Below are 27,373 nucleotides of genomic sequence, written 5' to 3'. Positions count from 1 at the left end.
GTGGCAACTGTTGGAAAGACTGCAGAGACTTGGCACACAAATACCAAATAAAAAAATAGAAATAAAAAAACAAGACTGGGAGGCCTAGACGCAACACAAGCCACCAGTGCTATTTACTTTAATAATGTTTTCCTCTCCGCCAGAAAACACGTGGCAGTCAACAGCACACAATGCAGCATATTTATAATGCAGTCTCATGATAATGCATCCCTCAAGCTTTCTGTCACACAGCAGACAGTCATGTTCTCTTGTGTTTGTCAGTCGCAAGTATTTAGCAGCTCTAAACTCCACACCGGTGAGCTGCTTGGTTAGCTCAACTGAGTCTCAGACCGGATGGTTTAAAATGAAAAGAAAAGTGGAGCACTATTGCCATCTAGTGGAGAACACATGCAACCACACACATGTTTTATTAATGAAGTAGTCTTGGAGGAAGCCATGCATGAATTCTAATGACACATCAACATTGTGTTGGCCCAACACCAGGACACTGAAACTGAAGCAGTCCAAATATCTTCTGTGAAAGGGCTTTATTGTTCTGTCTTCCAACAACATGTAGTGAGATACACTCAGAGAGGGAGAGAGTTTCTGTATCTTCAGGCTGCTGCTGCTGCCTCGGCTCTCGTTTCACTGAACAGTACTCTGTGAAAACATGTCCGTCATCTCTCTGTGGTTCATCTTGTTTGACCCAATGATCTGATGATGACCTTGGCCTGACTGACTTGAAGACGAATAAGCTCTGAAAGAGTCGACCTAAAAGCATAACTGAGTAGTTGATATATATATTTTTAACTATTACAATATAAATTATTATATAAAACCCAGAAACATCAAACTAATAACCTTACACCTTTGCATTTGTTTCCCTATTATAATGGGAGTTCATAGCTCACATGTACTCATATTGATGATTTCAACACATAAAGTGCTTCTAAAAAAATCGATGAATATATATTAAAAATACAAAATATAACAAGTACGTGATAAATTACTGAAAGAAATATCTCAACACTTTGGGAAACACACCATAAATCTGCCAACCAGCTTCGAACAAGATATAACTTCATTAATTTGTGAGCTGTAGAAACAGCCCTGTTTCCTAAAAATGCATTTTACCATGTCGAAAACATCACAAAGGGAACATATTGTATTGTGGAATATCTTTTGACGTATCACAAATAACTTTCAAATGACTCCTGTGAATGTGTTACCATTGGACAGAGTCATGCTTGTGGCTTTACTTTGTTTCTGTCTTTGTGCTAAGCTTCAGAGACAAAATGACATGTTTGATGATTAAATCTACGTAATATAATCTCTGCTTGAATTCCTTTTGATTTCATGTGTTTCTACTTTACTTAAATATACAGATTACAATATATTATTTGAATTAAATGAGTCATGTAATAAATAATAAACAAATGTTTCTTTTAAATTGTGCCTTAGACATTTTAATGAGTTTTCACCTGTTGAAGGTTAGAATGAAAATGTGACTGTATTCACTTCATAAAAGAACCTTGATGGCATAAACTGTCTACTGATCTCACAGAGACGAGACACTGATTTCCGAGCACAAAAATAACCCAAATCAGTCGCTTTGCAGGAAGCGTGAGCAATTTCAAATAAACTTCCTTTTGAAGTTACCAGAGACAGAATCATTAAAGCTTCCTCACCTCAGTCATCTTTTAAACCTTTGAGGCCAGGACATTCAAATGAATCCAGAGATATCCGACCACACTGGATTAAACATATGATTAAACATTTAAAATACCACACAGACATAGATGTAGTTTGCACATTGTCCACTAGAGACCAACATAACCTCTGCTACAACCCCAGACTCTTAATGTCCTTCTAGCCTCCCTCTGAGTGGAGGTGGAGGCGGTGAGCTCAAACACTTCCGATGAAGGTCAAAGGCAGTTGGCCTCTGACGTTTATACTGGATGCAACAGTAAAATCGTGAAAACAGTGCTATTGTTTATAAAACCCAACACATTCAGTGATAGTGATGTACGAACCAAAACAAAGATGAAATGCCATCAACAAGAGTTAGACCAATGTTGTTAAAAATGAATTGGTACACAAACAAGGCAACTAGATTTACTATAAAGCCTATAAAGGCTTACGGTTAACTGCCAAATGCATTGTCCCTCAACAGGAAGTACAACACAACAATTAATCAAGTTAACAAGAGTAAATATAAAACGATAAAAATGCACAACGGTGGCCAAAAAGCAAATGAATAATTACCGAAAAAGTTGCATTAGCAACACATTAGCTGGAGATAGCTATAGAGTAAAGGCTAGCTTGATTAGCAATAAACAAAAAATGTTCATGTAAATGACCTGCAGGTCGTCCTAATGGTCCAACAGGGTCATTTTCAGGGTGAATAAAAGGTTGTCAATATTTATCCAGTCGCAGATGTAACAATGTCAGTTAAACTGCTGTGGAACTGTGCCGGCAGGTGTTGCTACTGTCAACAGGATACTTAACTAACTCAACTAACTAACTTAAACCAGCGCTTAATATGGCACCAAAGCTATAAAACTAATACAACTATCACAGATTTGTTTTAGTCACGTCCCTCTTATCAAGAAATAAATCTCTCTTTCTCTCCCGGTGGTCTCTCGCTCCCATTCTTTCTGACGTCCCAATGATTCTGTGAATGATGCCCCCTGACTAACCCCACAAACATACTGTTTCAGCAAAAAATAAATTGAATTATGGAAAAAATATGCTTTATAGGGACTATCTTTTTATTTCTGTATCTTTGCTTCTATTGTTTGTAGTAACATTAGTTAGAAAATAGCAATAAAAACAAGCTTTATTACTGTTATTATCATTTTAAAGCAACGTTTGTCAAGAGTTTGTGTGAATATAACAAAGCTGATTCTTCTACATGCATCGAGTACATGTTGTGCTTTCCTTGTTTACCACTGCAAAGGTCAATCAGAGCGTTTTTAGTCATGCACATGACCACTGTCTTTGATTATTGATGCAAAACAAAGGATTGGATTTTTCCATTTCCAGTAGCTTTACATTGTTAATGCTCAAATCTGAGGATTACTGATGTCAGTTACAGTAATGGCCCTCATCATGCACTATACATCGCATTTAATGAATACAGAATGAATTAAATGGAGTAGAGATTAGAGGTGGACGTGATGTTTTCACAAAAACAAAAACAAAAAAAGAAGGTGGCAAAGGAAAGGTATCATATGTCGATATTTAATGGTTGAATTCACAAGTTGTGTCACACTTTTTAATCATATACTGGAAGGTGTGTACTTGTCTGACTGCTATGTATAGATAATAATACGGATGTTAATCAGAGGGAAGAGTTGTTCAGTGCATAAACAAATAAATAAAGTACATTTCATTAGAATATTCTCCAACCTCTGATGGGACCGATCCCTCCACAACAACATACCTATCCTCGAGCAAATATATTAGTGTGATGAAGGGATTATGTTTTAGTGAAGAGTTGATGGAGCAGCCTTCCTCATATCACCAGCGATCTTGTGTGCAATCAAAGCCCCGGTGAGGGCAGCAGCTTGCAACCCTATATGCAATAAGCCATGTGCACTAAAATGAGCTGCCTACATATTCAATCACATACGTCTCTGATGCAATTGCCCAAGAGCACTTGGTCCTTCCTGCGCTGCAGCCATTCAAAGACTTGTTTGCCATCCATCTCGTCACAGGCAACAAAGCGGTCTCGGCCCTTATCAGTTTTTATCTAAATGCATTTGAGTAACCAGTGGATGTTTTCCATGTTCCCATTCAATATCAAATGAGAACATTGCAGATAATTAGGTCAGGCGCCATCCGAAGCGGAGCTAGCAGGGGAGAGAGAGAGAGGTCCAGTCGGAGTGTCTTTAGATTTAGCTTTTGTTCATTTTTGTTCAGTGTGTTCCAAGAAAAACGGCTCCATCACAAATAAATATGCATCTCAGTAATAGGACAGTCGAGTGAGCAAAGAGAAAGCTTTTAGGATATATCGTCTCGTCACATGATCACAAAGAGACAATACCATACATAGTACCCAAAAATGAGTAAATAATCAAGTTAATTTAATTTCTTTTTTTTAATATAGTCTGAGGTTATGTCAACACAGTATAACGGCAGTTTGTGAAAGAGTCACGAAATATAATCTATCTAGATATTTTTATGTTGCTCTGAACAACGTTTTTTCGGGACGACTTGGTTAGGTTGAGGAAAAATGTCCTGGTTGGGCTTATAAATATAATATATACAGTTAGGTTTAGGCAACAAAAGGAACGTTGGGGTTAGGCAACAAAACCACAACGACACTTTGGGACACGCGGTGTCAAACACCAGTCTTGTGGTTGATAGTCTTGTTTGTTGGACCCGACCGCCTTCTCTCCCGCTCATCAAAAGTAGTCTTTATCTATACCTAATACTACGTCACTAGCTCTGACGGTAGCAAAGGCACATGGATGCGTTTGATTTGTGTGCCCACCAATGCATTGTCTATAGTCCTTATGCCAGGAAGTTTAAAGACACTAACTGCTCCGAGGGCTTCATGAACTAGTGAGGCGATCAGTCTGCAAAAAGCTACCATCATGATTGAGCCACAAAGGGTTGTTTTTCTTTTCAGTTTCTTTGCTTATTTCGTATTCTATCCTAATCTGTTCAAGGATGTTCTATAAAAATATAAAACCCACAACCGACACCATAACCTCATTAATGGACTGTGTGATATTTCAGCAGCAGTTGGCTTTTTGTTTTGTTGAGTGAACTTATCCTCCTAAAACCTCACGCCATGAAAATATAAAAAAAAACACAGACACACACACACACACACACACATGCCACACACACTAAGAGGGCACTCATTTTTTAGCAATGGCAGATGTGTCCATTGGCTGCGATTGTTAATCCAGAATGCTGGGTTTGATACAAGAAGGATTTAACATAACCATGATACTAACATCTGTCAGCATCCTGCTTCGAGCTCTCGAACTCAGACGGAACGAAAGCGGAATATTTGTGTCGTATCGTTCTGATAAAAAGAGTCGTCGGTAGAGTCAGAACCTGAGGTGAGTGTTTGAAGGAATGAATCAATTGACTGTAGGATGCTTCATGGCCTAGAAAAGAGGCACTTGGTTCATTACAGCTTATGTAACATGTTTTTCCACAGCCTTGATCCCAGCTCTGTGCATGTGGCACATCACTTCATTCACAAATGTTCTGCCTTTATCAACTATGAAACACAAACGTGTATGAATACATCGTCATGTAGGAGAGCTGTTTGCCTCTTCAAAAATCAGTTTATTGCATTTGTTTCTGCAGAATGTTGTGGCGTGTTGTCATGACTGCAGCTAGTTGATGTTTACAGAGGGACACATACAGTGTTGGAATTTAGAAATCAATTCTAACTGGTCAGAAAGTCACTAATTGTACTGAAATAAGAATTATTGTTTGCTCTTACATATTACCACATTGCTCATGTGCAAGGGAGAATCGAATTATGCTAACAGGGCATGTTTTAGTGATGTAGCTGCTTTTTATTTTGATATATCTTTTGACTGGAGCTTATTTGGTGTGACCGGCTAATTGCATCATTTGTTTAAAATGGTACATCTGATCAGTCGGCACGAGCTTTATCACAGTCTCATCATGTCTACTTCTGATTAACACACTTTTAGAGAGTATTGTGCTGTTGTGAATAGCAGCACTAAGGATAATGATCACATAAGTCAGTGGAGAGTTTTAACTGCATAATTAAACCCAGGAAAATGTACGTGTGAAGGCACACTCTTTAAACTCCATGCACGTTGAGATAAAGACCACAACAGTCACAGGTATTCATTACAGAATCACACACACACACTCCCTGCAGCATGCACAGACTATGTAAACTGTATGCGCTGCCTCAATATAACAGGTAGGCTCGTGAATAGCATAAATATGGCAAGAGGGAGAATGCCAGCGGCGATTATGATTTCTAGATTGATTGAAATTGTAATGACGTCACTGCATTAGGGTCACTGCAGCAGACAGAAGAGCAAGCAGCTCAAGAACACAGAAAGGCAAATGAAAATGTCACGGGATTTCACAGATAGGACCCAAACGCAAGACCACAGGAGACAGAGTCCGATGTAACGGATTTTATTTTGAAGGTGTGTGAAGGTGTGGAGCCCGTGGTCCGACACCGGAGGGCTGGTAGCTCGACGGTGTGATGTCCCGTGGCTCGATACCGGAGAGTACGCAGATCGACCAGTACTCTACACCCGTAGCAGAGAGGAGAGAGATTAGTTCAGGAAGGAATAACGGGGTTCAACTTACGGAACGGCGGTGGAGGCTACCGAGGCAGAAGACAATACGGACTGACAACCCAGGCCTGCAAGACAAGGGTTGATATGCTGCTGGGTAACGAGCCAGATTGTCCGCAACTGTGCATCCATCAGGGCGGTGGCAATGAGGTGTCTGGAGGCAGGCCCGAGAAAACAAAACCAAGCACATGGCACAACAAAACAAACAGGGGAAAGACAGACACATGAGGAGAGGAGATTGGGGTGAAACAGAGGTTAACACACAATGGGTCAGACAGGGATCCTGACAGTACCCCCCTCAACGGGAGCCTCCAGGCGGTCTGCCAGTCTTGTCTGGATGCAGTCGATGAAAATCCCGAATTAGAGTGGGGTCGAGGATCCTAGAGCGGGGCACCCATGTGCGTTCCTCAGGACCGTATCCCTCCCAGTCCACGAGGTATTGGAAACCCCGACCCCGGCGGCGAACATCCAAAAGTGTTGACCATATGCACCGGGCCTCCGTCGATGAGTCGGGCGGGTGGTGGGGGTCTGGCCGGAGGGCACAGGGCACTGGTGGACACCGGTTTGATCAGTGACATGTGGAACGTCGGGTGGATCCTCATGGATGAGGGGAGTTTAAGACGAACTGCGGACGGGTTGATAATGGCCTGAACCTGAAAAGGGCCGATGAACCGGGGGGACATCTTCCGGGATTCAGTCCTTAAAGGGATGTCCATGGCGGAGAGCCACACCATTTGACCGACTTGGTAATGTGGAGCAGGGATGTGGCGACGATCCGCCAAACGTTTATTTTGTTCCGCCGTACGGAGAAGAGCGGCCTGGGTCTCCCTCCACACCTTCCTACAGTGACGAAGGTGGAGCTGGACTGAGGGAACGGCTATCTCCACCTCCTGGGCGGGGAACAGAGGTGGTTGGTAACCTAGGGAGACCTCGAATGGAGTATGACCAGTAGCCGATGATGTATGGGAGTTGTGGGCATATTCCACCCAAGGCAGGTGAGTACTCCAGCTGGAGGGATTCGATGCTGCCACGCAGCGGAGGGAGGCCTCGAGCTCCTGATTAAGTCTCTCTGTCTGCCCGTTGGACTGGGGGGGAACCCAGAGGACAGACTGATGGTTGCGCCGAGGGCCCGGCCGAAGGCTCTCCAGACCTGCGATATGAACTGCGGACCTCGGTCTGACACAATGTCCACAGGGATCCCATGCAGACGGAACACCTGGCTGACCATGATGTCAGCCATCTCCTGAGCTGAAGGAAGCTTGGGCAGAGTGAGGAAGTGAGCCGCCTTGGAGAAGCAGTCAACCACCGTAACGATGACCGTGTTTCCTTGAGAGGGTGGCAGGCCTGTGACGAAGTCCAGGGCGATATGGGACCAGGGACGATGTGGCGCCGGGAGGGGTTGCAGCAAGCCAGCGGGAGGTCGGTGTGACGTTTTATTGCGGGCACAGGTTGAGCAGGCGAGGACAAATGCTCTAGTGTCCGCCTCCAGCGATGTCCACCAAAAGGTTCTCCGAAGCAGATCAATGGTGCGTCTGACGCCAGGGTGACAGGAGAACCGGGAGGTGTGAGCCCACTGGAGCACTTGGGAGCGTGCGGACAGGGGAACAAAGAGGCGGCCGGGAGGCCCGCCTCCGGGGTCTGGCTGGGTCCGGAGAGCATCCTGCACCACTGATTCGATCTCCCAGGTGAGAGAGGCTGCCACACAGGTTGCAGGGAGGATGGTACCAGGACTGGAGACGTGACCCTCGGGAGAGAACTGGCGAGAGAGAGCGTCGGGCTTGGTATTCTTGTGGCCTGGGCGGTAGGAGATGGAGAAGTCAAAACGCCCGAAGAATAGTGACCACCGAGCCTGGCGAGAGTTTAACCGCTTGGCCGTCCGAATGTACTCCAGGTTATTATGGTCCGTCCAGACCACGAACGGATGAACAGCCCCCTCTAGCCAGTGTCTCCACTCCTCGAGAGCCAGCTTAATTGCCAGCAGTTCCCGGTTCCCAACATCGTAATTCCTCTCTGCTGGGTTCAACCGGTGGGAATAGTAGGCGTAAGGGCGAAGCTTAGAGTCTGAGTCCGAACGTTGTGACAGGATGGCCCCCACGCATGTGTCAGAGGCATCCACTTCAACGAAGAACTGTCGGGTGTCGTCGGGCTGAATAAGGATGGGGGCAGAGGAGAACTGTTCCTTGAGGAGTTGGAATGCCTGACCGGCCTCCGGTGTCCATACAAATATGGTCTTGGAAGAGGTGAGCCCAGTGAGTGGGGCCGCCAGCTTACTGTAGTTCCTGATGAATCGGCGGTAGAAGTTGGCAAACCCCAGAAATTGTTGGAGCTGTTTCTGGGAGGAGGGAGTCGGCCATTCAGTTACAGCCTTGACCTTTTCTGGATCCATCCTCACTTGACCCTTCTCAATGATGAATCCCAGGAACTGAACTGAGGTCACATGGAACTCGCATTTCTCTGCCTTCACAAACAGCTTATTCTCCACTAGGCGCTGGAGGACCAACCAAACGTGACGCTGATGCTCCAGAAGGTCCGCAGAATAGATGAGGATATCGTCTATGTATACGAACACAAAACGGTTCAGGAAGTCCCGGAGTACGTCATTTACCAACGCCTGGAAAAACTGCTGGGGCATTGGTTAGTCCAAACGGCATGACCAAGTACTCGAAGTGACCGAGGGGGGTGTTGAACCCTGTCTTCCACTCATCCCCTGCTCGGATCCGCACCAGGTGGTATGCGTTGCAAAGGTCAAGCTTGGTGAAGATTGTGGCTCCAGACAGGGGTTCAAATGCAGAATTAATCAGTGGCAGAGGGTATTTGTTCCGGATGGTGATGCTGTTCAGACCCCGATAGTCGATGCAGGGCCGGAGGCTCTTATCCTTCTTAGAAACAAAGAAGAATCCGGCTCCGAGTGGTGATGAGGACGGGCGAATGATTCCAGCTTTCAACGATTGTGAGATGTACTCCTCCATGGACGCCTTCTCAGGTCTAGACAGGTTATATAACCGACTGGAAGGGAACGAAGCGCCCGGGTGGAGGTCAATAGCGCAGTCATAGGGGCGGTGAGGTGGTAAAGAGAGGGCCCGAGCCTTGCTAAACACCTCCCCGATGTCATGGTAGGCACGGAGGCGAGATCTGGCGAGGGCTCGTGGTAGCCCTGGGGAGGCCCTCCAGGGGGTAGCGCAGACTTTAGGCAGTTAGCATGACAGTAGGGGCTCCATGCGGTAATCCTCCCCGCCGCCCAGTCAATCTGAGGGTTATGGGTGGCGAGCCAAGGGTGGCCCAGAACTAGGGGGTTTTGCGGAGAAGGAAAAACGTAAAACTGAAGTCTCTCTCTGTGATTACCGGACAGGATGAGCTGCAGCGGCTGGGTCCGGTGAGTGACTCTGGCCAGGAAGCTGCCATCTAGGGCATTGACCACTAGCGGACACTCTAGCATCGCTAAGGTAATCTGGGCTCTGGCTATAAATTCAGGGTCCATGAAATTTTGTTCTGCTCCAGAGTCCACCAGAGCCGAGAGAGAGAGAGAGAGCGAGAGTGCAGAGAGAGAGACGCAGGCAACAACAGTCTTGGTAGGGAGTTGAGAGAAGGCTCGGGTCCGCTCACCAGTATCCCAACCATTACTGGCGAGCGCCCCAGTTTGACCGAACTGGACAGGAGGAAATGGAATGTCCCAGGCGGCCACAGTACAGGCACTCGCCTGCTCTGATCCGGCTATCTCTCTCCTGTGGCGAAAGGTGAGCACGGCCGAGCTGCATAGGCCCCACCTCTGAGGTGAAAGAGGGGGATGAACTAGAAGCCTGAGGACTTATCCGCTCGTCCTGATAGGCTGACGCAGGAGCACGAGGGCGGAAGCTGGAAGAGGATGACGTCACGGGCGATGCCCCTTGGGACCTGTAGTTCCTCTCACGTCGCCTCTGCCGCATCCGATTATCCAGCCCGATCGCGAGTTTAATCAGCCCCTCCAATGAGCCGGCCTTATTACAGGTTGCCAGTTCATCCTTCACTGCTTCAGATAGTCCGTGAAGGAAAACTCCCCCGAGCGCCGTCTCACCCCACCCGGACTCGGCGGCGAGAATGCGGAAGTCCACTGACTGTTCCACTACACTCGCTTGGCCCTGTCGTAAGCGGAGGAGGCGCTGAGCTGCATCCTCGGAGTCCACCGGGTGGTCGAAAACCCTCCTCAGATCCTCCACAAAGTTCACATAGTCCACGAAATTAGGCTGGTCGATACTCAATGTGTTCGTGGCCCAGTCCAAAGCCCTTCCCCGCAGTAAGCCGACCACGTAAGATACCTTGGACCTGTCCGAGGCGAAAGTCTGGGGCTGGCGGTCAAACACCTGCCTGCATTGAAACAGGAAGCCCCGGCACCTCCCCAGCGTTCCATCATAGGGATCCGGAGACGGCACGGGGGACTCCCGAACCGGCGGGGCGAAGGACTGGAGAGGGGAGTGCAGGTGCGGGGTCCGGTGCTGGAGCCGGCTGAGGCTGGACTGTCCTAGCCAGTTCCTGCACGATGAGGCCAATCTGAGAGACCTCAGCTGCGATGGATCTCTGTGCTTGACGCATCTCCATGAGCATCCGCTGGTGTTCCTCCAGCAGCATGCTATGTCCGGCCAGCATAGCTGCTCCTGTGGCCGCTGAATCCATCTTCTGGTCAGTCCATTTTGTCACGGGATTTCACGGATAGGACCCAAACGCAAGACCACAGGAGACAGAGTCCGATGTAACGGATTTTATTTTGAAGGTGTGTGAAGGTGTGGAGCCCGTGGTCCGACACCGGAGGGCAGGCGGATTGACGGTGTGAGTCCCGTGGCTCAACACCGGAGGGCTGGTAGCTCGACGGTGTGATGTCCCGTGGCTCGACACCGGAGGGTAGGCAGATCGACGGTGTGATGTCCCGTGGCTCGACACCGGAGAGTACGCAGATCGACCAGTACTCTACACCCGTAGCAGAGAGGAGAGAGATTAGTTCAGGAAGGAACAACGGGGTTCAATTTACGGAACGGCGGTGGAGGCTACCGAGGCAGAAGACAATACGGACTGACAACCCAGGCCTGCAAGACCAGGGTTGATATGCTGCTGGGTAACGAGCCAGATTGTCCGCAGCTGTGCATCCATCAGGGCGGTGGCAATGGGAGGTGTCTGGAGGTAGGCCCGAGAAAACAACACCAAGCACATGGCACAACAAAACAAACAGGGGAAAGACAGACACATGAGGAGAGGAGATTGGGGGGAAACAGAGGTTAACACACAATGGGTCAGACAGGGATCCTGACAGAAAAATGATAAAGCGTTATGCATTTAACAGCTTTCATAATTTCAACATTAAGCAAACAATCGCTGCTCGAGATGCATAATCTATTAGAATAATGAATATGATATATTAATCGTTAAAACCAGGCAGTCCGATGTGTGCATTAACTGAGGTTACTGATGTATTAGCCCTTGTGTTGTCTTAAGGATCAGAAATTAAAAATAGTTCAGAGGCAAAATACAATAAATGGAAAATCAGACAGCATAAACGTTTCTCCGCAGCACTGTTTACTAATGCTAATGAGTGCAGTCTCTGCGGTCATCTGCTATGAAGGTGCGGCAGATGGCCGTGTCCCCCCCCTGAGCCACGAGGGCACTTTCTAGTGCCAAACACGTAGATGACCTCACTGCGTGGACACATTGTGGGTGGTGGCAATGGTTGAATGGGAAACGACTAGTATTTTGTAGTTGTATTCCACATTGTACAGTATATAAAAACTATGTTGTCATGAAGGAAAAAAAAAAAATCAAAAAAGACTTGCAACTTGACTTGAACTTTAACACCCATGACTCGGGACTTCACTTGGACTTGATACCGTCCATTAAAAGCCAAAATATTAAGAAGACTGTAAATCAGTGTACAACGAATAAATGTATTTCCTGCATCAACTAACTTTAACCCTTTTCATTCCAAGCTGAATTCTCTTTGTTTAAACCAGTCTGACAGCATCAGATGAAGTTGCAGGGGAGAACCATGAAGAACTAATGTTACTCACCGGCAGCTGGAAAAGATTACACCAGAGATTATTCGTCCACGTACAAAAGCAATCACGTGGTCAACAAAAAATGAATTGCAGTATGCAAAATGTGCGGGTCAAAAATGACAGACGGAGATGCAAACGGCATTACAATTGGTGAAGAGTGCATTATGACTTGTTTAGGACTTGAAACTCAAAGCTTAGGACATGGGGCTTAAGTGCCAAGACATGAGGCTTTCTTGTGACTTGCAAAGCAATGACTTGGTCCCGCCTCTGATCATCATGATTGTCACTGTCTGCCTCTTATCATCTGATGTTAGCATTTACATTAGCTGCTAGCATGGCGGTAGACTCTCGGTCTTGTTTCAAACACGATTCATTCATTTGCAACCAAATTTCCCTTTTAGCTAACTCTTAAAAGCTCTGGCCTCCTTGCAGAAGGTGAAAACAAGCAGTCTGTATAACTGATCACCTGCCTTATTCTGTGAACTTCACATTAATGATTAATGCCCTAAACCCCGCTCTCAACTCCATGTATTACAGAGATATAACGTAAAAATATATCTGAAACAGGACCATCGGTTCCAGCCACAAGCTAATGACACTGCTGGAAAGATGCAGTCTGGTCAGCACTTCAAAAGCTTAATTTGGGCTCGTTAGCCGTGCGCCCACTGAATTAATACCCAAATAGCAGGTCAGGTTTTACCTTGGCGCTGAATGTCTGATGGATTTTTTATTGGCTTGGAGGCCCTGAAATGTAGAGCCCATGTTAGTTTTTCTTCTTTTTGGATACATCATTAAAGGCAAACATGCATAATCCTCTGTTATAGTTCTAGCTGACTTTACCATCTCATTCATTCATTTTTTTTTAAGCAAAAAAATATCAACATTGTGTGAGAATTGAGATGCAGCGGGCACCTTCCGCGACGGCTCATTCATCAACGAATGCTGGGATTTCATCTCCGAAGTAAAGTTGCCTCTGAATAAAGGAAATATGAAGGTGCCTTCAGGATCTGCTGCTTGTTGAACAAAAGGCAGAACATTTGTTGACTGTCAGGGAAGAAATCGTGATGGTTGTTCAGATATTTATGAAAACAATAACCATGCTGAAGGTTACAAACAACTTTAATTAAAGGCTTTGTGAGCAACCTCATGTCGACTGTCTCTGGGAAGCTTTAGCAAAAAAAAAAAAAAAACTCCAGAAGGACTCCTTTAAACTTCTTTAAAAAAAATGAATGACTGTGGTCTCTTTCTTCAAGGTGCTTCAATTAGTCAGCACAAGACGAGGCTCCGTATGAATGCAGGTAGACGGACAAAGAGAGAGGCTTGATAGAAAACATCATTTCATAAATCGTTGAAGGCTGACGACTTTATTAATTATGTCCCTGTAAAGAAACAATACCAAGCATTGCAACACCAAACGTTTAACCTGCTTTCACCATATATGCTGAACATAAGCTAGTTTCCCCAACAAGCTCTTCTATGTGTTTGAGCTCCCACCTTACATGTGTGTCAGAGTTGGGCAAAACCTTTACATTTCATGTTTAATGTTGACAGTGTACCCCGTCAACATTAAAATAACTTTGAGGTCCGGGTTCCTTGGAACTCGAAAATGTCAATGTTCAAATGAAACGCAGCAGCCAGACTATAGAGAACCAAGGGAATAACAACCGGGCGTTTTGGAGGGAAGAAGAAATAAATTACAACCATATAAAAGTGAAGTTTAAGGAAAGAACCTTTTTCTTCTTGTGTAATTAAAGAGTAAAAGGGGAGAACAGCCACACATTATATATTACAGCCCACTGTTACTGTGAATCGGTTGTACAATTCATCCCCACTCTCTGGGAGAAATGACTGCCTTTGGTAGCATCGAATACTATTCACTGTCGGTACAATCCTTCCAAAGGTGGGCACTTACAGCTTTTGTTTACAAGTGGACAATGTCTCTCGGTCTCTTATGGCACCGCGTTATATCAGAGCCGTCCTCGCTGCTGCAGCAATGAGAAAATGTGCCACGAAAATAATCTTGTCTTCCTGTTGCTCTCACCTCCTTCTGCTCTACTTCCACATCTGTGGACCTTCTGGACAGAGAGCAGCGTCAGATGCATGGGGGGGGGGGGGGACATCTTTTTATGACATCAACCTGTTGTCTTACAGTAATGGAGCAAAAAGCAAACATCAGCAAATTATGTGCAGAAGATATAACTGCTTGATTTTTATTTTTTTATGTAGCGGTGCAGCGAAACCATGGGCAAGGCGGGGAGTAAAGTCCTGAGAGAAGCCTCGGTGGACGGGGTTCCAGTCCAGGTAAACAGCAATCACCTCACACACAAACAACTCATGCCTGCACACACGACACACAACCACACGCAGGAACTAAACTAGCAAATAAGTGCATATACTCACTGGGCAAAAAATATCTTTAACTAAGAACACATTTCACTTGTGTGTGTGTGTGTGTGTGTGTGTGTGTGTGTGTGTGTGTGTGTGTGTGTGTGTGTGTGTGTGTGTGTCCTGACTCCGGTGAAATGGGCCAGCTGCTGTGCTCTCCATCTATCACAGGTTATGCAACCAGGATCATCCGCAGCTTGCTTTCACACTTCATTTTCCCACATCGCATCATGATACCTATAATGATCAAAATGTATTACTGAGCTTTGGACGGGCCATTAATATCTTGTGAATAAGCTGAGCCAAGGAGTGATAGTCACTGGATGTACTATCAGTGGATGGATGTGAATTATATTCAGGGTGTGTTTTACTTATATAAACTACATAGTAGAAGTTAATCAAATCTGATATCAGGTTGAGTATCATTTAAAAATCGTTATAGATGGTGTGATATTTTCTGGAAATTCAATTGAAAAAAACATTTATAGATAAAAACAACCTGACACCTGCTTTATTGTTTTTGCAGTGCTTTTTATCTTGAGTGCACAAGATTTAAAAAACATATCTTTCAGGACCTTCAGGGACTTTTCCAGTTTATCTCAGGAATTGAATGAAATACATTATACTTCATTGAATTGAATGCAAAAACTCTGTAAATCCCATTTTTACATAAAGCTTTCCTGCTCATGTATTTTTGAAGTTCACCCTACACTCAAAAATATGTTTTGCCTATTATTCCTTCCCCTAGAGCAGGGGTCACCAACCTTTTTTAAACTGAGAGCTACTTTAAGGGTACCGAGTAGTGCGAAGGGCTACTTATTTGATACAAACTTCCTGAATAACAAAGTTGCACAGATCACCTTTTAATAATAATAATAATATATGTGAAGAGACTGTTTGATCACATGTCAGTTAATTATTCCTCACAATAATTATTAATAATGATTTCCACAACAATGATGGTATAGCTACAAACATGCAACTTTTATTTCTGTTAATCTGAAAGTCAGAGGTATCACATCTCTGATATTTTTGTATCATCACATGATCAAAGCCGGTTACTTTTGCACATAGCGCCTGTTGGTGAATGACCCAGTGGTAATGTAGAAATTTTGCGAAGTCTGGGTCACCTTTGCATTGCGCAATGAAGCCTGCATGCCGGCCCGTCATCGCGGGAGCCCCGTCTGTTATCACCGACACCAGCTTTTCCAATGGTACCTTTTTCTCCACGAAGAAATGAGTAAAAAGTCTCGTCTTTTGCCGAGCGGGGGATCCAACCCTCCGAGGCGCGCGAGCGTCTGGGCCTTTTCGGTCGGATTGCGTTGCCTCGCCTCTACCCCCGCCACCCCTGAGTTGTTGCCCCGCGGCCTGTTCCGAGGATTTACGGACCTGACGACGGGGTGCGCTCGCGGCGTGCGTCTGGCGCCAACGGACACTAATGCAAGCGTTTTTGATTAAAAAAGAACAGCAACTACAATTTTAGACGGAGCTCCATGGTGACTAGTGCTATTTTTAGAACATGCCTTGCGGGCGACTCACGTGGTCCCTGCGGGCGACAGGGTGCCCGCGGGCACCGTGTTGGCTACCTCTGCCCTAGAGATTCAACAAAAACAATATTCAAACACTCTTGGACTCTTGTATGTTTGTGAAGTCTGCTTGAGTGAAGAAGTTGTTGACAGCAGTGCATCTCATCCTCGGGTCATTATCCAAATTCCCCTCAACATTCCAAATTCATTCATTCCCTCACCCAGTTGATCCACACTCGCTGCACCCAAGTGATTGTACTTTCCAGCTCATGCTCCGGCTAAAAGGCGCAAAGTATCGCCCCATCTCGACTCGCGCTGGCCCGAGTGGGTGCCATCTTGGTCAGCCGTGCTGCTCGGTGGCGCGCTCCAGAAGGCGAGGGCAGGACTGAAGTGAATTGATTCACAGGGATTAGGGATTAAGACTTCCCCGGGCGCTTTGGTGGAGTAAATCTAGGGATTATGATGTCAACGGCCTGTGGCTGCAGGAGAGGAAATTGAATTGTAAAGGACGAGAGCGGCAATGGCCCAGGATTACAGCACAGTCAGCGACAAATCATGGGAGATGGGAGTCCGTGTCTGTGCCTTTCTCCCGCTCAGGAACACCTCCATGGGACACCATTTACTGCCTTTGGGCTGCAGGAATAATTTACATTTTGAGAATAAATCTTTAGGATGTTGAGAGTGCAATAAGAAGATTTCTGTGTCACTGGTAATCCAGTCCTTCCTGCTCTGGCCTGTGAAGCATCAGGTGGTGAGTACCGTTAAGTGCAACAGGGAACAAGGGGAAAGGGATTTGTGACTTCTTTTTACAACTAGAATCAACAGAAAACATGGAGGAGAGATCTGGTCAGAGAATCCACAAACAGGAAACACTTTGAAAGGCTTCGTGCTAACCTTGTGTGCTGTGTTTTATGTGCCTGTCTGTTCGTATTCAAGCCAACTCCTGCTCCTGCTGCCGTTAAATTCGAAGGACTCACCAAAACCAACAAGATGAAGGTGAAATGGACCCAGCTGGGTTTGGTGTTCTTCCTCGTTTTGTCACTGGTTATGACTGGATGCTTCTTCTGGCAATATCAGCTGCCGAAACTTTTGCCAGGTGAGAGCGAACGCGGGTTGGACGGCATCGTGTTGAGCTATGAGTTGTGTGAAGACTCCACCTTTTCTGAAACTTGAAATCAACAAATCCTTTCAAATGATTTCATCATCAGGATGCAATTATTCTTATTTTGGTCTGTAAAACCTGGAACATATGACTTCTCCTTATTTATTATATTCAACACTGAATCACAGCCGTTAGCTTGCAGCTAAACCTGTGGATGCTCCTTTTTTATCTCATCTGACGGCCACAGCAACGACCGATAATCTCAGTTCCAACGTTGATTGTAGGCTGTGTCACTTTAAACATATAGCAAGTTGATAATTTTTCATTTCTCAGACGGTACAAGTTGAATTTTGATATGAAAGACGGGTTTGTGGTTACACATTGAAGTGTTTTTAATTGTTGTCCCTTTAATCCAGGGAAATCAGTGTAAACGTCAAATCCAACACCAGAATATATTCTGTACCGGTGGTGCTTTAGATCAGGGGTTCTCAAACATTTTGGGGCCAGGGGGAGAAAACTTTCATAATCATAACCCAGAGTATGCATAATGCTTACTACCATTCATGCCATTTCAATTTGAATCATGTTAATACCACGTTTTTAAACAGAGGGTCATTTTATTCAAATGGCATTTGGACTCAACTTGCCAGCATTTATACTTTTCAGGTCATTGATTTTAAAAGCTTTTGGAAAATGAAGAGTAGCAGACATTTAAACTTGAGTGAGTGCTTCATCTTTAAAACAAGGATTTTCTATTGGGCCAAAGCTAACGTCGGTTGGAATAGCAGACACGATATGCTTATTTTATTGGTGCTAATGTTCCCCATCTGTAGATATACAAGTTTTTCCCGATACAGCAAAATCTGTATAATTAAAAGCCAATTCTTTTTGCGGACCCCTGACAGAGTGCCATGGGCCCTACTTTAAGAATCACTGTTGTCGATGACATTTTTTGGTTGGGTTCTTTAGAGTCAAAAGTCTTTATTCTCCAAAACCCAGGTTTATAATCTCTACTATATATGAATGTACATGAGTGGAGTAGCATCAGGTGATAGTGTTAATGGGAAAAGTACAGCTCCACAGGCTCCCATTTGAATTTTCCGATGTGCACTGATTCATCTTTTATATTCCAAAAAAGACATTTTTCATGTATAGCAGTCCTTCCGAATGAAAAGGCAAATAATGCCCTGAAGCCACAATGAAACATGTTGAAATATCATATTGTTCGTCCAGAGCTCACAGTGGGAACAGGCAGCATCTGTCACATAGCCTAGCAAATTGTATACCGTTAGATCAACGGGGTTCATCAGGAAGCGGAGAGAATTAATGAAGCCCCAAGCCAGCCAATTATCCCGCATTACACTGGCCTTTGTGCCGCCGATACATTATTCTATCAAATATGAAGTGGGGATTTCAGTAGCCTGCCCCCTGGACGGTGCTTCCTTTGCTCTTTCATTCTCTTTCCCTTTCTCTCATTTCCCACTCAACGCCCAGATGAAGGGATGGGTCGCAATGCCAAATCAGAGATGATGTGTCCTCGCTTCCCCGAGCCTCTGCAGCTGGAGCATCCGATCCCCGGTCTGAAAGAGGCCCTGGAGAAGGTGAGATGTGCCGTCCATCAAGCACAGATGTCATATTTCTATTATGACCACTAAAGTCGCAGGACATTTACAGGCCGAACGCGTTAATCCTTCACACCAAATGCTGTTGCAGTTGACAGAAGGAGATTAAAGATGTAGTGGATGAAATACTGAGCAGGGAGCAGCAGTGTTCCCAGTTGATCAACCACATGGAATGACATATATTGACACATCAGCTCCAAAAAGAAAAGCAATGAGTTGAGGGTGCACATTGAGGGCTTAACTGTGTGTAGTGAAGGAATAGATGAACATCAGCATCAACATTTGACTCATTCATTTAAAGTTGAGCAGCAGTTTGCCAGTTCAATTACAGTTTCTAGTTGCCTGTACTGAACAATGAAAAAAACTTCTTTCTTTCCAGTAGTTTTGAAGAATAATTCAGTTTTACCTGCAGATTTAACTTCCCGTGGAAAAAAAGCATTGATTTCTCCTGGTAAAGATAGCGATACAATTTACATTCTGTGCTCGTTAAACTAATATTTTTTGGCAAAGTGGGACATCAAAGAAATTGCTCTGGGGCTTCATATTCCAGTTAATAATAAGACACCCGTGTGAAAGTAAAAGCACACAGAACCAAATATAAAAATAATTGGAGGAAGTACATTTCAACTACGATGCTCATTTCATAAATCAATACATGCAGGTTCAACACAAGCAGCATGTCAGTGTTATTTCTATCACTTTGTACACGTGGTGTGGTTGTTATCAACACGTCAAGGCATCAAACCACCAACATGTGGCTTTATGTCTGACATAATTAAAGAACTATCTGTCCTGCAGTGGTGGAGGAAGTGTTCAGATACTTTACTTTTTTAGTAAAAGTAGCAATATCACAATGTCAATATGCTCCATACCAAGAAACAATTCTGTATTTTAAATCCTACCGAAGTAAACTACAGAAGTATTGTCAGCAAAAATGCACCTAAAGCATCAAAAGTGAAAGTGCTTTTGTAGAAAAGTCGCTCCTGTGACTGATTGGATTGTTAATACTTACGGAGCATTTCTCTGTTGTAGTTGGTCGAGGTGAAGCTAATTTTAACTGTTGTGTGGTTTGGTATTTTCATCCAGTGGTTTCCAACCCAGGGGTCCTGTCCTCACAAAAAGGGCCACAAGATAAGTCTGGGGGCCTTTTCTTCTTTCATGTGAAAGATTGATCAATGCGACAGGAAAGAAGAAAAGAAGAAAAGGCCAATTTTTGTATCATCTATTGTCTAATCTTTCCTTTTTTTGTGAAATATTGGAAAAGCTATTTTAAATAAAATCATCTGAGAAGTCTGGAGACTTACTCTCTGATTGAACTGCTAACAACTCATCTAAGACGTGAGGAGGGGCCAAAGCTCCACAGTTATTGCAAGAATTGTTGTTACGTCCAGAGGAGAGAAAAATGTCTATTACTGATTCTTTTCTTACGGTCGGTGTTATGATGCTCTTTGTAGCAGTAATCAAGTACTGCAAATGCATTTCACTTGAATTGATATCCAGTAATAGTTCATGATTTTTTTACCTCCTGAATATTTTAGGTAGAGTGTAACCTTCTCCAGGGCCCTTAACTTAAGTTTTCAGTGTGAGAAGATCAAGACCGCTCTTGTGTGTATGCTAAACACGTAGCTACAGCCAGCTGCCGGTTAGCGTATTCTTCACAAACTTCCATCTAAAGTGGAGACATTTTCTGAATTGACTCCTCACGTCCTGCTCGGCCTCATTCCAGGTGGACGCTGTGCTTCGGCAGAGCATCAATCCCATCAGCCTCCCCTCTCTGTCAGCCATCGTGATCTTAAATGACACAGTTTTGTGGACCGGCAACTTTGGAAAGAGGAACGGCAGTGACCCTCTCTCGGGACCCCCCAATGAGTACACAATTTACAGGTGAGCGCTTGATGAAACACCAGGACAGCAGCCAAGATTTTAATAATTATAGTAATTACAAAAATAAATACAATTTAAAATACTACTACTACTAGTAAGAATCATAATCATAGTAATGATAATGTATAAAGTTGCAAGCAGCGATGAACCGGGCCCATGCACATTACCGTACGTCAGAGCGAGACGCTGGTCTATTTAGATCAGGGGTCACCAACCTTTTTTAAACTGAGAGCTACTTCAAGGGTACCGAGTAGGACGAAGGGCTACTTATTTGATACAAACTTCCTGAATAACAAAGTTGCACAGATCACCTTAATAATAATAATATATGTGAAGAGACTGTTTGATCACGTCAGTTAATTATTCCTCACAATAATTATTAATAATGATTTCCACAACAATGATGGTATAGCTACACATACATATTTAAACATGCAACTTTTATTTCTGTTAATCTGTTTCAACATTTGAAAGTCAGAGGTATCACATCTCTGATATATTTGTATCATCACATGATCAAAGCCGGTTACTTTTGCACATAGCGCCTGCTGGTGAATGATCCAGTGGTAATGTAGAAATTTTGGGAATTCTGGGTCACCTTTACATTGCGCAATGAAGCCTGCATGCCGGCCCGTCTGTTTTCACCGACACCAGCTTTTCCAATGGTACCTTTTTCTCCACGAAGAAACTAGTAAAAAGTCTCGTCTATAGCCGAGCGGGGGATCCAACCCTCCGAGGCGCGCGAGCGTCTTCGGGCGCCCGCGTTCAAACCTCTAGTCTGGGCCTTTTCGGTCGGATTGCGTTGCCTCGCCTCTACCCCCGCCACCCCTGAGTTGTTGCCCCGCGGCCTGTTCCGAGGATTTACGGAACTGATGACGGGGTGCGCTCGCGGCGTGCGTCTGGCGCCAACGGGAAGCGCCCACCATTCGGAACCTGAAAACCTAGTGCGGTGCGGTGGCCTTGTCCTGGCTGTCCGCCGTGCGCCTCCGGGTACCCGACTCTCTTATGACAAGAAATATTGTCATTTTAAAATCTACACTAATACAGCAACTACAATTTTAGACGGAGCTCCATGGGGACTAGTGCTATTATTAGAACATGCCTTGCGGGCGACTCACGTGGTCCCTGCAGGCGACAGGGTGCGCGCGGGCATCGTGTTGGCTACCTCTGATTTAGATTGTACTGACCAAATTTGAAGAGGCTTTTTTGTACGTCTCCACATGTTACACCTATTAAATTTCATAGAGCATGAAAGTTAATCATTCAAATTAAGCAAGCAAGCCATTTTGTAACACCGAGCATATGACCCATAAAATATCAAACTGTTTGCCGGTCCTAATGAGTGGGCAAAGTTATGTTTTCACACAACTTGTGCCCCTCAAAAAGGTGTTTCATTGCAGAGAATAATAATGATGACAATAATAATAATAATAAAACAATTAAATAATTAAACCAATAAAAGACTTTTAAAAAAAGATTGTCACTCAATTATATATACTGCTTTTATTTATTATTTTCTTTTTTTGAATGGAGCACGTATAACATGTCTCTATTTCCCTGTTTAGTACCACATTACAAAGTTCTTTATATTTTGTTTCTGGGAAATTACAGATCTGTAAAGTAAAGTGATGCATGCTTTATTTCCCATGAAAAGCACTTTCATCTTTCTGCACGTTGCCAGGAGTAAAATTCTGGGGTAGAAATACTTAATTGTTTTTTCAAACTCCTCTCAAGGTCACTAAAAACCCAAGATTTCCACCTGACCTCAGTATCCTCAACAGTAGTACTACAGCCCTGATTATCGCTCCTCAAACACCTCTTCGATGAGGCTCTTCTTTGGTGCATTTTTTGTCATAATAATGTTGCTGGAGTCTGAAACACAAAACACATTTTTTTGTCTGCTCTGCAGAGGAGGCAGTGTGTTTTCATTATGGGATGAGCATCATTACATTACTTTAATAATGGGCACATAAGCTCGGGATATAAATATCTTTCAGCCAGTATACATCTGCACTGAAGTTCCTGACTGATGTGCAACGGATGTTGCAGCATGATGGAGATCATGTTACCCCTGGCTCTAAAAAGGCTAAAGTAACTACTTAGGCCCTGTCCACATTACTCCGTTTCTCCTTGGATGCAGATTTGTCAAATAGAAACGATCTCCGTCCACACGGGAGTTTCAGCATCATTCTCGAGTTGATCTGCGTCCACACGGCAGCCTTCGAAGGCGGACAGCACGTGACCATTAACGTACACTGGGCATGCACGTGACGGTGTAAACAGGAAGTGGATTGCTTGCTTAGTTTAAAAAAAAAGAAATACGACAGAGTAATAAAGTAGTCTTTAATAATGAAAGGTTGTATTTGATACTTAAGATCTTCCTCTAAAATCTCCCTCTATAAACTCAAACAGACACAGTTCGTGGAAAGTTTTAGAAGTTTTATTTTTCAGACGTAGTTACAGCGCTGCGGGTCTCTCTCTCTCTCCAAATTTACTTTAACATCAACACTTACACATAAACATTTACTAGATTATGGGTCCATCAATGTGGTCAACACACGTCTCTCACTCGTTTCCTCCGTGTTGTTGATGTCTGTTCTCACTAGTAGCTCTGAACATCATGTCCGACTAGCTAGCTTCTAAGCTAATTTTAACATTACCGCCAATGGAGAAATGCTAACCGCGATTAGCATTTAATACAACACAAATGTTATACTAAACACGCGAATAGAATATATCTACGTACATCTTTTCATGCTTCATAAAGACATACTTACAGACTAAGGTCTCTCAAGGCTACCAAACGGAAGAAGTAAAACGTTAGTGCAGCGTGTCTTCTCATTAGAATCTAAAAACAACGAGCTGCTCCATAGGGCTGATGCTGGTCACGCTGCTCACTAATCACTCCAATAACAGCTGATTCCTCCACAGAAATGCAGACTTTTACTGCACAACAGCTGCTAACTGCTGCTAGCTGTTGTGCTAGCAGCAACATCATGTAGCTGTTGTGCTAGCAGCAACGCTTGCAATTAGTTATCCATGTTGAAATGAATCGCTGGTAGCCCAGTTTGTTTTCTTCCGGGTACGGGTCACGTGATAGTGAGTGTGACGAATCAGGGACGGCCGTCATGGTTGCCAAGAACCAATCCAGTAGCGAACACGGGTGTGGGCGTAATTTTTTCTAAGCACATCCGTATCCGACCGTCCACACGCAAACGCAACCCCGGAGTTCTCAAACACCTCCAACCTCGGCGGAGTTTTCAGATTCCTCCGTTTAGGGTGCTCCAAAACTCCGGCGTAGTGTGGCCGCTCAGTGTAAACGTAGCAAATACGGAGTAATGTGGACAGGGCCTTAGAGTGTGCTATAGTGCAGGAAGGGAAGCAACATAACAATCACCCTTCCAAGGGAAAAGAAAGGGACAGGATCACACAGACCGACCAGAACGCATTAGCAGGGACAACTCAGCATCTTTTTATCAGTACGTAGATGTGTGAACACCACAGTGGAAATAATCCATAGGTGATCAATGATTAGAGCCAATACACAGTGTTTAGTAGTTACCTAGTGTCAGAATGAACCTGTCTGTCTCTCAGATTCCAGAAATCATTTTAATCGTCTCTATATGTAGGGCCAGCCAATAGGGTAAAGAGATATATGGTGTGAGGTAATCCCTGTGCTACCAATACTGTTTTGTTTCGACAGATTTAGATCGGAACTCTGTAGCAGAACCGCAGTTTGTCAAGAACGGGCCGACATAAAGCCAGTTGGATTTGGCAGTTAAAGTTATTTATTGTAAGAACAGATTGTTTTGATAAAGTTACCTCTCCAAAATAAAAATAGAAACATTTCCTCGGGATCACAGTTCCTATAGTTTATCACAAGTCTGGTGCAATCAATAGACATAAAAGAGGATAAGCTGTCCACACAAAATGAAAGAGTATCAACTTTCATAGCAATCCACAGATTAACAGACGCACCAGCTGCAGCTGTAACACCGGGCAAGTGTCAAACTAACAAACACTGTCCTTAATTTGGCGATTTTAATGTTGCACTCCCATAAAGTTGAAGGCTTTGCTAAAAACGGACTGGCCCAAATTGATGCAGCCGAGGCCGAGATGTCCTGACTTTTGGTCTCTAAACTGAGATTCTACAATTTCAGTTTTCTATTAAAAATTATTCAAGCTCAATGCATGAAAACCAAGATGACATGATCGGGGGGGTTATTTTCTCTGATTTTAGAAAGCTCCTTCTGAGCCACAGGAGATTAACAACCATGTGCACATGCTGAGCGGTAAATTGGTGGCCTTTACAAGAAATAAATGGATAATCTAAAAGTCCTCATTCGAATGTGACACATGTTGCGAAAATGCTAAAAGTCAGTTATATGTTATGTATATGATTCGACAACATACAATGTGCAGCATACGCCCCCCCCCCCCCCCCAGCATAAGTGTCTCTGGAGTTTAACTTTTACAAGATAGAACATATAATCTCAGGTACATGAATTGAGTGCTCTGACTCTTTAAACAAATATGAGTATTTCTATTTTTTTAACCAACCATTGACCGTATATAAGAAGTTGTAAAAAAACAATCACATTGCTGTGTTATCTGTCCTTCAGAATTGCAAGCCTATCAAAAATCTTCCCGACCTTGATGCTGTACAAACTGTGGGAAGATGGGAAGATCGGCTCCCTGGATGATCCTCTGGAAAAATATGTGGAGAACTTCACCATCAAAAATCCTCTGGGGAAGACGCGAGACTCTGAGCTGAAATACGTGACAGACGGCCTGATATTTCTGGACAGCGGGGAGGTTCATATCCGCTCCTCCTCGGTCACTCTGCGCAGGATGGCCAGCCAGCTCTCAGGTAACAACAGAAGGTTCTAGAGATCAACGTCAAATTCAAGAGAGCCAACTTCTGTGATGTGGCTGTTAAATCTACAGTTCAGGCAGTTAACTTGATGTGAAAAAGCATCTTAGAGATGGGATTTATTGTAATGCCGGTGCTGCTATAAACCCAAGGGAGCTGACTTATTGAAACAAACACTTAAATAGAAGAAGAAGAAGAAGAAGAAGACGCTGCTGGTATATTTGACGCACCGTTTTCTCTGATCAAAATCTGTGTTGAACGTAAACATCCAGGTTGCAGTTCCTTTGTATTTCTGAAGTTTGAAGATTAAACTTCTTACTTTTTATTTATTGATTTCAAAGCTGAAACAATCAGTCAAATAATTAATGTTATTATATATTATGTTTTTATTCAACTATCAGGATAATTGTCATTTTTAAGCAAAAATGCCAAAACATTTCATATTGTATCTGATTTAAACATCTAGGGGTTTTTGACTTTTGGTCAGACAAAAACAGTAATTTGAACACGTTACCTTGGCGAAACTGAGATGTGCTATTACAAAAAAAGATGAAAAATAATCTTCTAGTTCGTATGTAAAGACTGCAATGGATACCTGCTACAGACACATTTGAGCTGTTCAGATACTTATCATGCTGGAGTCAACAGTTACATCCATAAATTGTCTCAGCAAACTATTTTACAATCGTCGCCCATAAACAAACTTTTCAATCTGTAAAACCACACTCTGTGTAATGAACTCAAATAAAAGATGGGGGAAATGCCTGAAGCAAGACAAGCTATGAATCTTTAAATACCCCGTTGTCTCCGTTTATTATCAAGGTATCAAACCTGAACATGATAATCACATTCAGAGAACTGAACCGAATTTGTCTCGTACCAGTACTCTACAAATAACCACCTGACTGAAATAAAACATGAAGACTTGTTTCATTGAGCAGGATAGAAGAACAGATGGTCTCGCGCATACAAATACAATTCATGTGTTACATTTGCTGCCTGAAGTTTTTTTTATTTAACACTGTTGTATGGTGGGCTGATACAGGCCTACCCAGGAGACTTCGTGCCACAAGTCTGCTTTGGAAAGGAAAAACACAAACTGCAATCAATCTGCTGCAAGATGATGTCCTTGTCGCAGACCCAGGCACCAAGTAAGATTTGTTATGCCGAGTTGATTTCAGTATTTCAATATGTACATTTTTATTTTGCAAACTGGGGGTATTAAATTGTGTAAATGCATAAATTTGGCACGGGAGGGCCTTAGTCATTTGCTGACGACAACATATTTTGTGTGATCTGTCTAATAAAATAAATAGTTTGACATTCTGGGAAATATGCCCACCCGCTTTATTGTCAAGGGTTTGATGAGAATATTATTTATGCATGCAAAACATAAACCTACAGCCAGCAGCCCGTTTGCTTACCTTATCATAAAGGCTGGAAACCGAGGGAAACACCCAGCCTTGCTTTGTCCAAAGGGGAGAAAATCCATCGACCAGCACCTCAGTGGTTCATGTTGAATCTCAAAACCCCTTTTTCGATTTAAAATGATTGGTTTTCATGCAGAGATTAATTCAGTCAAAACTTGATTGCATTTGCAAAAATATGTGCCCTCAAAGTGTATGTGCCCTGTCAAAGTAGTGCTATGAGGTTGGATTTTACAGGGGTTTT

General features: G+C 43.9%; 1 protein-coding gene across 1 annotated transcript in view; it reads left to right on the top strand.

Annotated features, from left to right (window-relative positions):
* Positions 1-27,373, top strand: part of lactbl1b (lactamase, beta-like 1b) — a 35,215-nt gene that overhangs the window by 5,751 nt on the left and 2,091 nt on the right. The window contains 6 exon segments of the mRNA XM_076096916.1: positions 14,545-14,611; positions 17,158-17,317; positions 18,818-18,924; positions 20,672-20,829; positions 25,452-25,699; positions 26,748-26,853. Coding sequence (XP_075953031.1) covers positions 14,545-14,611; positions 17,158-17,317; positions 18,818-18,924; positions 20,672-20,829; positions 25,452-25,699; positions 26,748-26,853 — 846 coding nt within the window.

This window comes from Anarhichas minor, unplaced genomic scaffold (assembly GCF_050575085.1).
Source record: "Anarhichas minor isolate MPS153535 unplaced genomic scaffold, ASM5057508v1 ptg000023l, whole genome shotgun sequence".
NCBI lineage: Eukaryota > Metazoa > Chordata > Actinopteri > Perciformes > Anarhichadidae > Anarhichas > Anarhichas minor.
The sequence above is the reverse complement of the archived record's forward strand: the minus strand, read 5'-3'. Positions and strand labels throughout refer to the sequence as shown.